Raw genomic sequence first — 13,628 nt, 5'->3', positions numbered from 1 at the left:
AAGGCTTAATTTTAAGGGTGTCACTCTTCCAGTGTAAAAACATGCATTTCCCTGAATGTGAGCTCAGATGGTACTTTTTTCATCTTTTCCCAATCACAGCTCATCTAGAGTTCAGAACAAAACTGACCTTTTAAAATAGAATTCTTTAAAAACCCATTTGCCAACTGGTTTACAACCAAAATTTTCATGCCTTTTTCAGTGCCTGAGAAGTATGAAAAGTTTTTTCATACCAAGATATGCAATTCTTAATGCATATGCTCTTTTGATATTTTTTTTTTTCATTTTGCATTCTTAACACAAAAGCGAGGACAACAAAAGATTTCTGAATACTCATTTTAACAGGACTCAGAGGTACACTCAAGAAAAATGCAATAATTACCACTTTTCCTGCTTTCCTAATGGTTTGGTACTTGGAAGGATTCATTGCCTTGGTTGACTTTTTAGTTTTCATCTTATCCATCACGGCATAAACTGCAAAGCAGAGCCTTGCCATTCTTGGTAGATCGCAGACGTTTATTTCAAACTCTAGTACTTCATTCCAAACGTGGTCACTTCTCCCAGATATTTCTGTGCTTACAATAGTTTTACAAAGGAGCTCTGTGCCATGGAAAAGACCAGCCCTCACATGAACCTGCAATAAAGAAATGAGAAATTTTAAGCTTGCCACAGAACCTACAGAATTCTGCATAGAATATTATACAGAACGTACACACATCCATTTCGTCAACATTTCTATCTTAAAAGCAATACTAATTTTGAGGTTTTAAAATTAACCAAACAATTCTTGAGAACAAGTTCTTTTTACCTTGCTATTCATGTTCCCGGCCAAATCAAAATATATTTGTTTAAATAATGTTGGCTACGAATTTTTTCAGTACTGAATTACTTACATTACCACATATGACTAATAATACCAACAACTCATTTGCAGTAACAAACACAGTATATGAATATACAAACGCTTCTAACTTACCATACCTAACACAGAAGGAAATAACAGGAAACAAACAACTGAGCAGAATGAAAAAGGTAAGACTATTTTTCTGAATTCAAATTCAGATCTCCAGGTAGAACCAGTTTATGTTTCTAATAGAGAAAAATTTCGGAGTTTTCAGCTTAGGAGAAAATTCATTTTTTACTTAAGCTTTTTATAAAACTGTACAGAGGGAACACTGATGAGTTTGACATAAGAAATCACCAGTGATAATAATAAACAACAACATATATAATTCCCAGGAATTCTCTTTTGTCTTCAGCACCCAGAAACCAACAAAACCAAGTACCTTGAATGATAAAAATAAGGAACAGGAAAGGAGAAGGGCAAAAAAAGAAAGAAGGTGGGAGTTATTGGCACTGAAATTAAACACATTACAGGTCAATGCTAAGATGTGCCTTATTTCTGCATTTCTGTTTAATAACATATGTACATAAAAACCTGCATGTTTCCAAGTATCCATACTCTTGGACAGTTTAAACAAGAATGACAAAGAGGTCTTTATTTTTGTTGCCTGAGCAAACAACAAGGAGAAATACGTCAACTTCTTTCAGGTGACCTTTCAAAATAGCAGTGATTTTTTAAAAGAGAAAGAGAAAAAAAACAAAGAACAAAACACCCACAAATGTAAACCTTTGGTCAGCACCAAGAAGTTCTCAATGTTACGGTTACATGAGTAATAGGTGAACTGATGTTTCAGGTTCCCTATGCTCCTCAAACAACCATCCCAACGTTCCCTTTAAACTATCATATTCTTTTTGAGCACTGTAAAAGGGGAAGGCAGAGATGTTTAAAATTTGGTACAGGTTTCGGACAAAAAAAAAAAAAATAAAAATTTGACCATTGAATTCCCAACCGACATAGACAATCTCTGTTCTGGGGGAGAGCCTCTTTCCCTCCTTCAAAGAAACAACAGCACGATCAACACCAAAGCAGTCCCAATCTTGATGTATCTTTTTGGCTACACCAGCTACTGCTCAGTACTAAGTCCTCCATTGTGAACTAGCTCAGATAAACTAGTCATTGGCGAAGCGTAGTAGAGTTTAAATGAAGTCATGCTAGAGAGCAAATCTGTCTTCAGCCCAGAATAATCCCTGGGAAAGGCATTAGTAGCACCAACATACGGTCTCCAAATAACACCCATTCTGATCATTCTTGACTTCTCTGAAACAATTGCTACCACCAATGAAGAGGCTGCTGTCACAGCACAGGCACTGCCAGAGGTACTAGGTCTTGGAGAACATGCTGCTATGGGTTACACTCCTTGATACAGGTGCCATAGGGACATCCATTATTAAACTGACTCCTTGACTTACATATATACAATCCCAATTTCCTTTCCAAGCTTACAGTCAATCACTGAAAGAAAAGTTCTGTTTAGAGAACTGCACCAGCAATACTCATAAAAAATACTTTTTATTATTTATATTACTAGTTTTTGGCATGCAGAGCTTCACCACCACGAACCACTGTGAGTTAAGAACAGCAACATGAACATCCATGAAACAGATCACATGAAAGTTATCTTACTTCAGGAAATCTAACTGTATATGGACTATACGTGTGTGTACATAACTATATGTAACTTTACACATATATACACACATATTCTTGTTGACTACATATATAGGGCTTTTTTATTTCTCTGTAATTAAAGACTGCAGCTCTATATTCTTCAAAAAGGAAACACCGTGGCTGATGACAGAGAACTGATTAAAATCAGTGGGTTCATAACCTTCTTGAAACAATTCACCAGATGGTCCTTTATTAATCCATTTGGAGATCTGCCGTCTGTTCAACTGAATTTATAACTAATTACCTCTGCTGATTTAAAGATATGTTATGGAAATATGATTATGTCTAGTGTATTAACTGCTTGTGCTTTAACACCGGCAATGGCAGACATTCTAAAATCTGTCCTTTGCCTTTTTTCTAAACCAGGGGTTTAAATTCACATTTGCATAATTTTTAATATTGTTCTTTGACTTGCTATCATCTGATATATAACTTTATATGCCACCACACTTCCCTGACTTTTCTTTTACTCTATTAATACAAAAAGCATAAGTGATCATGTAAAATTTGCTAGTAACAAAGCACTGTATTGTTAGAACGCACTGCTGTTTTGCTTGCCTTTTGGCTATTTCCCATTCTGTGATTTCCAATCCTGTTGATGTAAGGAATTGGATCCTAATTTTATTCTTTTCATTCTGACACTTCCCTTTTACCACTGAAACAGTATGTACCGATGGTACAGCCAAAGAGCAAGACAAAAAGAAAAGCAATTTCAAATGTCATGTATTTGGAAAATTGGGTGTTAGGTGAATGAAGCCACTTGTGCTCCAGGTAAAAACACTCCATCCAGCTCACAGCAGCAGAGCGCTACCCATCTGACAAATATCTTGGTTCCCACTACAAACACTGCATTTGGGAACCCTGTTATTGGTTGCAGCAAAAATGGATTAATATTGGCTTGATCCAAAGCACAATGGAACTGAAAGAACAATGGCAGTGAATTAAACAGCCTTAGAATCAGGACTGGGAAACAAATACGTTCTCAATAGTGACAATTCCCTAATAGCATAGACAGACAATGCAGGGAAACATGCACAAGCTTGCAAGGTTACTACAGGCAGTCTTGGTCTTGAGTAACTACAGGACTTCACGGTTTTCAAGACTAGAAAGCATTCAAAACACTAAATAACATTCAGATAATATCCACAGGCACCAATACCAAAGAACCGTCAATTTCTCCTGTTTCTCCTCAAGCTTACAATCAACATATTCTCTTGTTCCTTTAAAAGCATATTGAAACTAACCAAAACACACTTTTTCTAAGAAGGAAAAAAACCCCCCAAACTTCATATATATGTTGCTTCTGGAATCCACCTTCCCTTTTCCCTTCCCTTTTTTTTTTAAAAAACAAACAAAAAAACCCCTGTCAGATTCTACAGAACATAGAGTTAATAAGATATTACTAGCGAATAACTAGTGAAATAACGGTTTAGACAAAGAAAAGGGAAACATCTGTTTTTGCAGACATCCATTTCCACAGTCATAGTGTCCCAGGTAGTACAATGGTAACTATGGCTCATTTAGCCACGCAGTAAAATGTAGTGTTGCTAATATACAAGCAAGTTGTAACAATAGTTTTGAAAGAAAAAAAAAAAAACGCACCAAGTATCCTGAATAAAGCATCCGAACAGCAAATTAGCTGCTGAGGGTAATTGAATTTCTTCCTCATCTACAGGACTGGCTATTTAATTTATTGATTGCCAAACAAAATAAAGGAAATTAATGTTGTTCTACCTCACAGGCAAGTGTCTTGCAAGGTCTTAAAGTAGTTGTGCAATAAATTCCCATGTGTTAACAACTTGTGGTCTGTAAAACAGCCAGTAGCCCACTCATGTACATTTCTACAGGAAGTGATATACAGCGCTTTTTTTGTGTTCAGCATGTTTAGAAAATAAAAGACAGATTGTATAGAAGCATGCAGTTCGTGCTTAGAACACATAGAATATATTCTGGACTACAAAAATACCTTATATTCCACTGAAAAATGTTTAATATTTCATCTACTTCTGTTTGTGGCAGATATTTATGGCAGTTTAGTTTGAATAAGCTGCTGTTACACCAATATCAGTACTTTAAGGATACCATCTTAAAAAAAATTAAGTACCATAAGAACATTTGTGTCATATTGTCCATGATTATTGATAATGTTCTAATGCATATACCCAACTTCAGACAATAAAGCAATACTTCAGCAATAAAGCAAGATTTTAGTCAATGCTACCAATATAACTGAATAACTAAAACTGTTTACACTTTCGCTGAATTGAAATCTGTAAGATTCTGAGTTCACTAAACACTGAAAATCATTAAAATGAAGAGAACACCTTCTGATACTAGGCATAATTACTTACTTTGGCATTTTCTTCTGTATTTAGTTTATTACCCTTTAACAGAATAATCTTGAAAGGGCTGGAAATATCCCATACGCTCTGAGAAGGGAAACAAAGATACAAGTTCGTTCTTAGCCACTGTAACATATTAAGACCTATTTCATAGGCAAAGCATTTTAAGCAAAAGTCATAAATACAAACTAAAAAAGATGCGTGTTTAAAAATATACATTTGAAATCTTAAAAAATAAATTGGTTATCATAACTACAAGAGCATACAAGACGCTCTAAAGGGAAAAAAGTTTGAAAAAACACTCAGCTGAAAGGGGGCTGGGAACATACATTCAGTACTACCTGATGACAATTCAGAATAACCCTTCAAATTTAGTGTTCATCCTGAATATATACAGAGTGTCTAATACAGCAAAGTCTGTCCACATTTCTTAGAGCAACAGTATGTAAAGTATAACTGTGCTGTTAAGGCCATAACTTCAGCAATAAATGAAGCACCATATCAAAAGAAAAGTTAGATGTGTATTATGGCAAAAACTGCCATCGTTGAATTGGCAGCACCATGCAAGTTATCTGGGCTAAGAGAAGAGATCACAGACCACTGCTGGCGAAGTTGGTGGAGCCTACACATTACACTGAAGCTGGAGAATCCAGGTTCTCTGCAGTAACTTCTCCAGTTTCTGGTAACAGATTATTACCTGCTCTTCTGGGTTGTGAATAAAAGCAACAGAAAGGAGATGGTGGGGGGAAAGAGAGGATAGATGAGGCAAAGGAAGTTAAGAAGTTTCCAAAAAGCCTCAAGGTCTGCTATTTCTAATGTAAACCTTCTCATAAGTAACAGGAGGCTCCAAGTAGACCCAGATGACCTACACTGGAAAACAGTAGTAGAAGCACAACTCCCAAACATTGTGACTATGATCCTCCAGGTGGTGAGACACTGGAACATGTTGCCCAGAGGAGCTGTGGCTGCTCCATCCCTGGAAGTGTTCAAGGCCAGGCTGGATGGGGCTTTGAGCAACCTGGTCTAGTGGGAGGTGTCTCTGTCCATGGCAGGGGGGTTGGAACTCGACGATCTTGAAGGTCCCTTCCAACCAAAATAATTCTATGATTCTATGATTTATATTCCATAAGTCACTGTTGCGTTTGGATATTAGATATTTTCCATATCAACTTACAGTTGTTGCTCTTGTTTTTTTTGGTGGCAGAGGAAGAGGAAGGTTGGATGATTTCCTGTTAATGGCAGCTTCTATAGCAATCATCTCCTGCTCGCACATTTTCTTTATGGTGCAACACTCAACTAGAGTCAGCTGAGGAAGAGTCCTGTTCATCACACAGTTGCGTATATACTAGAAGCCCACAGAAGACAGTTGTTATCAGCTAGCAGACCATTTCTATGGTGACTTTCAAATCAAAGAAACAAATAATATATTACAAAGATACAAAGGAAATGCTGCACATGAATTCTACAACTGGAAAGAGTTGCAGACGTGAGGAGGAAGTATATTACTGTTTAGCAGAGCTGACCAACCAATGGCACAGAAAGCAAGGTCAAATTTTGGCCAAGGCACCACAGAACTATTACAGTAAGTTCCAAAGAGCTTTAATGTACCTGAAACTGAATTAACGGGTGATCACCAAAAACATATTCTAGCCTTCCGCTAACTTGCAGCACATAGTCGGCAGGATCAACTTCCTCATCTTCTTTTCCATGGATAGTCAAACGTTTTCGGATTGCCAGCTCATTCAGCTTGATGGGATTCATGTTAGGAGACACCTGAAAACTAAATACATCCTAACAAAAGACAAACAGGAATACTGAATGTCAAACTTGTCATAGTTAGTCATACAAGGCTTAAATTGTAGCATACACAATAAAACACGTAGAAATACTTAGCTGTTAAAGCCAGTCTTATTTTAACACTTAGAGTTAATGTCTACATCTGCAGTGCAATCAGAGCAATAGTCACCCTGGAAAAATGGTCAATTCCCAAACTTTTATAGTATCAGAAATACTTCTAAGAACAGAGAACTTTATCTAACTGTTCAGCAGTGATTTGAAGAGTTCTAGATTAGTATATTGATCTAGAAACTTGTATTTTAGAACGTGAATGAGGGAGATAATAAATCCTCCATACATTTCAAGGTATTTAGCAGTACTACACGTATTAATTTTTCTTCTTTCTGGCCACTAGCAAGTTATCCTCTTTCTAGGTACCACTGTACTCAGAATGAAAAGAAAGCTTCAAGTAATAAAGCAGAAGAAACTGTTAATGTGATTTATGAACAATAACACCATCTTATTTGGAGGAGTGCAGAAAAGAGGGGTAGCAGCCAATACCTGTAGCATTCTGAATACAACATGGAAAGACTCTGCATTTTCAAAGAAAATTTTTAATCAAACCTTTAGAGGCTATCTACATATTTACAAAGTATCTCTAATTCTGATGCGTTCTAAAGAGGTACAGATAAGAAGTTATTTTCTTTTTTAAACATTAAAATAAAAGGTTTAAATTCATTTAAAGTTCCTAATGTAAAAGGTCTTCTGTGAAATCTTTCATCTCCCTTAATCTACCACATCAAGCTCTGAGGTTGCTTATTTGCAAAGGTTGGTTCAGTGAGTTCTGGGCTTTTGTTTAGAGCTTTTTTTATTTATACACACACACTCCTGAAGTTGTAAGCATTCTAAAAACAGTTCTTTACAGATGTGAAGTGTTGTCTGGCTTACATTCTTTTGACTTGTACTTTATATAGGAGTTTACTGGTAAGGAGCCAAGCTGCCCTAATGGAAAAATCTACCTCTGTAAAGTCAGGCAAAATTCTGTATTTTCTCAGTTTCTGCATGGTTCACAACAGCTCCCCCCTTTCAGAAAGCTGCCACACTGTGAAAGCTTTCTTCTCCTATCATGACTTGTGGTGGGTAGACAGGGAATGACATTTTGTCTTCCTGTGAGGCTGATGCTCTATGACAGCCACCTGACTTCCAAACGGTAGGTCTCTACACGTATGTCACGGAAACGGGGATCAGTCTCTTTCTGTTGCTCCAGAGACAATTAGGTAGCTTCTACAGCTCACCCACACATTCTAGACAAAAAGTATTTTAACATTCCTTTCTCTCAATCTTACAGTGTTCCTACTGAAGGAACACAGCAGTACCCATAGCTTCCAATTTAATTCTCCTGAGACAATTCTAGTACTCAGTGCAAGTAGTAAAGTCTGGAGCAGAGCTGACTGCTCTAAAAAGTAGCTCAGATTTGAACTGTTAATAGCTTTGAAGGTCAGAACTGGCAGCAGAAGCATTCGAAACATTTGAAATGTCAGCAGCCTAAGCTATTAGAGTGGCAGGCAAACACATTCTGCACCAGCATGAACTTTTGCACTGCTTTTGTACTGTTATCATATGCATATACATATATATAATATTTTAATCAAAAGCTGACAAACACTGGGATATTCTCACTCCTGGACCACTACAAGTCCTCTACTAAGCCAAAGAGGACTGGAAAAAGATTTTGTCACAAAAACACCTACGCATCCAACATCAGTTAGTGTTACTGGGGACCCAATTTAGTATTCACCTCTGCATTTTTAGTGTTTCCAGAGTCAGATATGATTTTACCATTTTGGATTTTTTATTTTTTAAGTTAAAAAGACAGTATCACAAATAATTTAGTTTTGTAAATAAAATCAGCCGAATCATTAGAAAATCAGTATCCAGCACCCAGGTCAAAACAGACACCAAGTGTAGCCTTATATATTTAAACACTTGTGAGATTTTAAGGTTTCCAATGCTGATCTCTCACTGTTATCCAAAAGAACACAGTGCAAAAATGAATAATGGGAATGCTGGACTCAAGGAGAATCAGAGTATTTTCAACATCAAAAAACTGAAGCTAAAGCATTTTAGGTGGAAACTAAAGCAATTTTTATTTTAAAAATAAGCTATAGATTTGTTCATTGGAACAGAAAGGTAACTGTAAGTCTCAGCTAGTGTTTTATTTGTCTACATGTGTGTCTAGCGTGGGGAATACTAATTCCTTTTTCTTTTAAAAATGTATTGCTCAATCTAATTAGCAGATCAATCCCAAAGATGTTCAACAATGAATCACACACACAAAAAAGTGCGTTGAATATGGTACCTCCCAATTCACCAGCATCCCCTGAGCCTAAAATTGAACACTCATGAAGCAACACAGTAACAATTCGCCAAAAATAGTCCTTGAATTATGTTTTACACTTAAACATTAAATAATATAGAATATGAAAGTTGTACATTTTGACTTTAAAAGTAGAACTGTAATTTGCCTTTAGAAGTGCAGTACACAACTGTAAGTTCACATCCTCACCGTCTGGTGAAAGAATTTGCATTTTAGAGCAAACACAATAATGTTAGCATTCTATTTCATTTACATCCTTGATCAATCACGTGCTACTTCAGATCAGGATCAAGAACAGTACCTGAAATTTGATGAACAACCATTCCTACCTGGCAGTTATCAAAATGAACAGCAACTACAAGATTTCCACTATAGAGCTTATCTTGGAAGCTCTCTGGGATAACAGGTTCCTGCTCCGGTGGGTAAGTGTGCTTTAGCCAGTCCATCCATGAGAGACCCACAAGCGACTGAATCTTTTCCTCACTGAGTCTCCGCATTTTAGCTCGGAAGTCCTTCACTTCAGGATCTTGTAAGGCATCGAACTCATGGAGACCTGAAAGGATTCAAGCAAGCAAAAGGATCCATACCTGTACAAATACTACCCATCTATTTACCATCCCACTCAAACCTTTATTATCACAGAATCATATTATCCCAGGTCGTAAGTGACCTCAAGAATCATCTGGTCCAACCTTTCTTGGCAAAAGCACAGTCTAGACAAGGTGGCCCAACACCCTTTCCAGCTGAATCTTAAGTGTCCAACATTGGGGAATCCACCGCTTCCATGGGGGGGATTATTCCAATGGCTAATTGTTCTCATTGTGAAAAATTCTCCTTGAGTCCAATTGGAATCTCCCAAGGAGTAACCTGTACCCGTTACCCCTCATCTTTTCCACATGACTTGCAAAAAGGGAATCTCCATCTTCTTTGTAGCCGCCCTTTAAATAGTGGAACACAGAGAAAAGGTCTCCCCTAAGCCGTCTTTTCTCAAGGCTAAACAAACCCAATTTTCTCATATGGCAGGCTTCCCAGTCCTTTGGTCATCTTTGTGGCCCTTCTCTGGACCTTCTCCAGCCTGTCCACATCTTTTTTGCATAGCAGGGACCAAAACTGAACACAGTACTCCAGGTGTGGCCTGGTAAGCACTGAGTAATGTGGGATAACAGCTTCTTTATCTCTGCTGGTGATGCCCTCGTGGATGCATCCTGTTGGTTCTCTTGGCTGCTGCAGCACGTTGTTCATTCCTATTGAGCTTGTTGTCCACCAGGACCCCAAGGTCCCTTTCCACAGAGCTGCTCCCCAGCCGGGTAGATCCCAGCCTGTGCTGCTCTCCTGGATTATGTTTTCCCAGGTGCAAGACCTCACATCTGGCCTTGCTGAACTTCATAAGGTTCATGTTAGCCCACTCTTCCAACCTATCCAGACCTGCCTGCAGGGTGGTTTCCCTTCTGAAATGCCCACTTCCCTATTCAGTTTGGTATCATCAGCAAACTTCATCAAGGTACACTTGACCCAGATCACTCATGAAGATATGAAACAGCGTTGGGCTCAATATCGATCCCCAGGGGACCACACTTGTGACTGGTTGCCAGTTTGAAACAGAGCTATTTACCACCACCCTTTGGAGGCCAGTGTCAGCCAGTTCCCCATCCACCAAACAGGCCATTTGTCTAGACCATAATGCATCGGTTTCTCTAGGAGGAGGCTGTGGGGAACTGTGTCTAAAGCCCTGGAGAAATGCAGGTAGTCAAAGTCCACTGCTCACCCTTCATCAACTGCACAGGGTACTTTGTTGTAGAAGGCGGTCAGGTTTGCCCTTGGTGAATGGCCACGGAGCGGGCTGGGCTTTGGGTTCCAGTTGGTGAGCAGCTGGACATTAATCACATTTCGTATATTCCTCTATCAGTATTATTGTTGTTGTTTTCCTTTTTCCTTCACTGTTCTGTTAAACTGCCTTTATCTCAACCCACAAGTTTTGCCCTTCTGATTCTTCCCATTCCCACTGCTGGGGGGGGCAGTGAGTGAAAGACCACCTGGTTCTTTGTTGTCAGCTGGGGCTAAATGAGGACACAAGGCCTGGGGCCCAGCAGTGCTGGTAAAGACAAACATGAAGAAAGTGTTGAGAACCTCTGCCTTTCAGTGTTGCTGGAGACTAACTCACCTCTTCTGTTTAGTGGGCCAGTATTTTCTTTCTGTTTCTGCCTGTTGTTTACGTACCTGAAGAACCCTTTCCTGCAGTTTTTGACATCCCTGGCCAATTTCAATTTCAGTTGAGCTTTTGTTTTTCTAACTGCATCTCTACACGCCCTGGCAATGCCCTGGTAGTTCTCAACAGGTATTCCTCCTCAACAGGTATTTTTCTGCTTTTCCAGTTCTGGTACACTTCTCTTTTGGTTTTGAGCAGACTGAAAAGCCTGCAGTCAAGCCGAGGGGGTCTCTTGCTCCACCTACTTCCCCTTTCCTTTAAAGGGGATGAACTGTTTTTGTGCTTCCAGGAGAGTGTTCTTGAAAAACTCCCAGCACTCGCTAACTCCTTTATACTCCATGGAAGCTTCCCACAGAATCCCTCCCAACTGAGCTCCGAGTTCAAGAGAGTTTGGAAAGTTTTAAGCTTCTCCTTACAAGAGCAAATGCAAAGAAAGCACAGCAAATGCATCATAAAGACCACAGAGTGGAAGAAGTGTTTGCAATTTGTTTGTGTTTTTTTTCATCCCACAGAAAGATGATATCACCTTTTTTATTTCTTTTAAAAATAAAAAAAAAAAAAAAAAGAGGGATACATAAATTTATTCTTGAATTTCCCTTGTGATTAAAATCTTCTACTCAAGTCAAAATGACAGGACTGAAACTTCAACCAATCCAAGACCTATAAAGTTCCTTTTCCAAAATACATAAAGAGAGAACACACAGTGGAGAGTCCACACAGCTGTGATTCTTCGGTACTTCAGGAAGTACAGGGCCTGCGAGTGTTTCTTTCTTTCTTTTCTCCTGAACTTTGAAGGATATTGTCCAAATTACACAAAGCACTGTTCTCACCTTTTGAGAACAAAACACTAAGTTTAGCAGCTGAGACAGGAACCCATTTTTTGCACTGCTAAGGTACAGAATAGGGGCTGCATGAGGAAGGATCTTGCCCAGCTATAATAAGCAAAATATTCAATCAAAGAATGGGAATCTCTCAGAATCTGTCAGAATCTGTCGGAATGGTTAAACTTGCTAACTGTTTCCATTGTCAGTTTTAACAAATAGGCAGACAGTGTACTGCTGAAATCTAAACAAAACCTGCAGTCTTTATAAAAGAACTAACAATGGTTCATTGTTCTAAAACAAGAGGTATGACCTCACATGACCCTGTCAATCTCGATTGTATAACCAAGCAGAGTAGATTTAAAAGCTCAAAATTCTGAAATAACATCAAGAACAAGTTAGTGTGAAACCTTTAAAAATAGCTTTTCGTTGTTTGCTGAAAATCAGTGCCACAGTTGAGAGCAAAAACAAGAATCACATTGTTAACCAACTCAGAAACCATGTATAACAAAACCATAATAATTTCTAGTTCCTTCTGTGTATCCAGTTTGCTGTTAGGCTCTTCATGATAACACTTTTCAGGGATTATGCTTTCCTTCACTTAGTAATAATATTATAGATTTTTCCCTCATCTAGTAAGATAAAATTTATGTAAAACTCTTGATTTATGTAGTAATGCAATACGGTGCCAAAATACAACACAGAAAGTAGCTTTCAACAACTTCCAAAAGTTTTGTCTTAAGTACTTAAATTCTTTTAAACTACATCAGTATTAGTCTGAGAAAGGAACATTCTGTCAGGGAAATACTTAATTTTTATCCTTTTTTTTTTTTCCCCCACTGTCACCTGCCCAATTATATACAGAACAAAGTTTACCCTCATTTAAAAAAAAAAAAAGTGTAATTACCTTTGCCTATAAGGACACCTATTTTGGAATCCAACTTTTCTCCTGGATCACAATTCCTTGTCACTAGTTTAAGGACAGGAAGAAAGGGCCTAACATCACAAAGTCTCCGTGTTTCATCCTCTAATTCTTCATGTACAGCAGTCTGATTCACGCATGAGAACATGTAAGAGTCAATCTCCATGAGGAGATGAAAGAGCGGATAGGCATGTGCCTGCTTCCATAACAGCTGCAAAGAAAATAAATAAATAAATGAAAACAAAAAAGCACGGACATACCTCGTGGCACTGAAAGTAACGTTAATTTTCATTTACGTTTCCGAAAGAACATAAGAGTAACATGTTTGCTAACTTAGTTAATTTTTATCCCTAAATATCATTATGTATTTACTTTGTCTTGTTTGTAGTCACTATCTTGAGGTTATTTTTAAGGAGCAACTTGTATGCAAAAATGTCCCAAGGGTAGAAAACACACAGGGACAAGTACTATGAGGCCTAACTTCAATTTCCAGCTACTGGTACTTATTATATCACTTAATGATTGTAAAATTCAAAAAATCATGAACTCCCTGGAACTGACTTACACTGAAAGCAGCCATTTGCCACCACCCAAAGCAATGGCCTGGTAGAATTA

At 38.1% G+C, this 13,628-nt stretch overlaps 1 protein-coding gene across 1 annotated transcript in view; it reads right to left on the bottom strand.

Moving 5' to 3' along the window:
* PIK3CB (phosphatidylinositol-4,5-bisphosphate 3-kinase catalytic subunit beta) overlaps positions 1-13,628 on the bottom strand; it is a 46,300-nt gene that overhangs the window by 31,035 nt on the left and 1,637 nt on the right. Inside the window, exons 2-7 of the mRNA XM_074153277.1 lie at positions 12,999-13,224; positions 9,394-9,617; positions 6,520-6,702; positions 6,086-6,256; positions 4,921-4,998; positions 380-631 (exon numbers count right to left, since the gene is read on the bottom strand). Coding sequence (XP_074009378.1) covers positions 380-631; positions 4,921-4,998; positions 6,086-6,256; positions 6,520-6,702; positions 9,394-9,617; positions 12,999-13,224 — 1,134 coding nt within the window. The remainder of the gene's footprint in view (positions 1-379; positions 632-4,920; positions 4,999-6,085; positions 6,257-6,519; positions 6,703-9,393; positions 9,618-12,998; positions 13,225-13,628) is intronic.

This window comes from Numenius arquata, chromosome 9 (assembly GCF_964106895.1).
Source record: "Numenius arquata chromosome 9, bNumArq3.hap1.1, whole genome shotgun sequence".
NCBI lineage: Eukaryota > Metazoa > Chordata > Aves > Charadriiformes > Scolopacidae > Numenius > Numenius arquata.
This window is presented reverse-complemented; position numbering and strand designations above follow the sequence as displayed.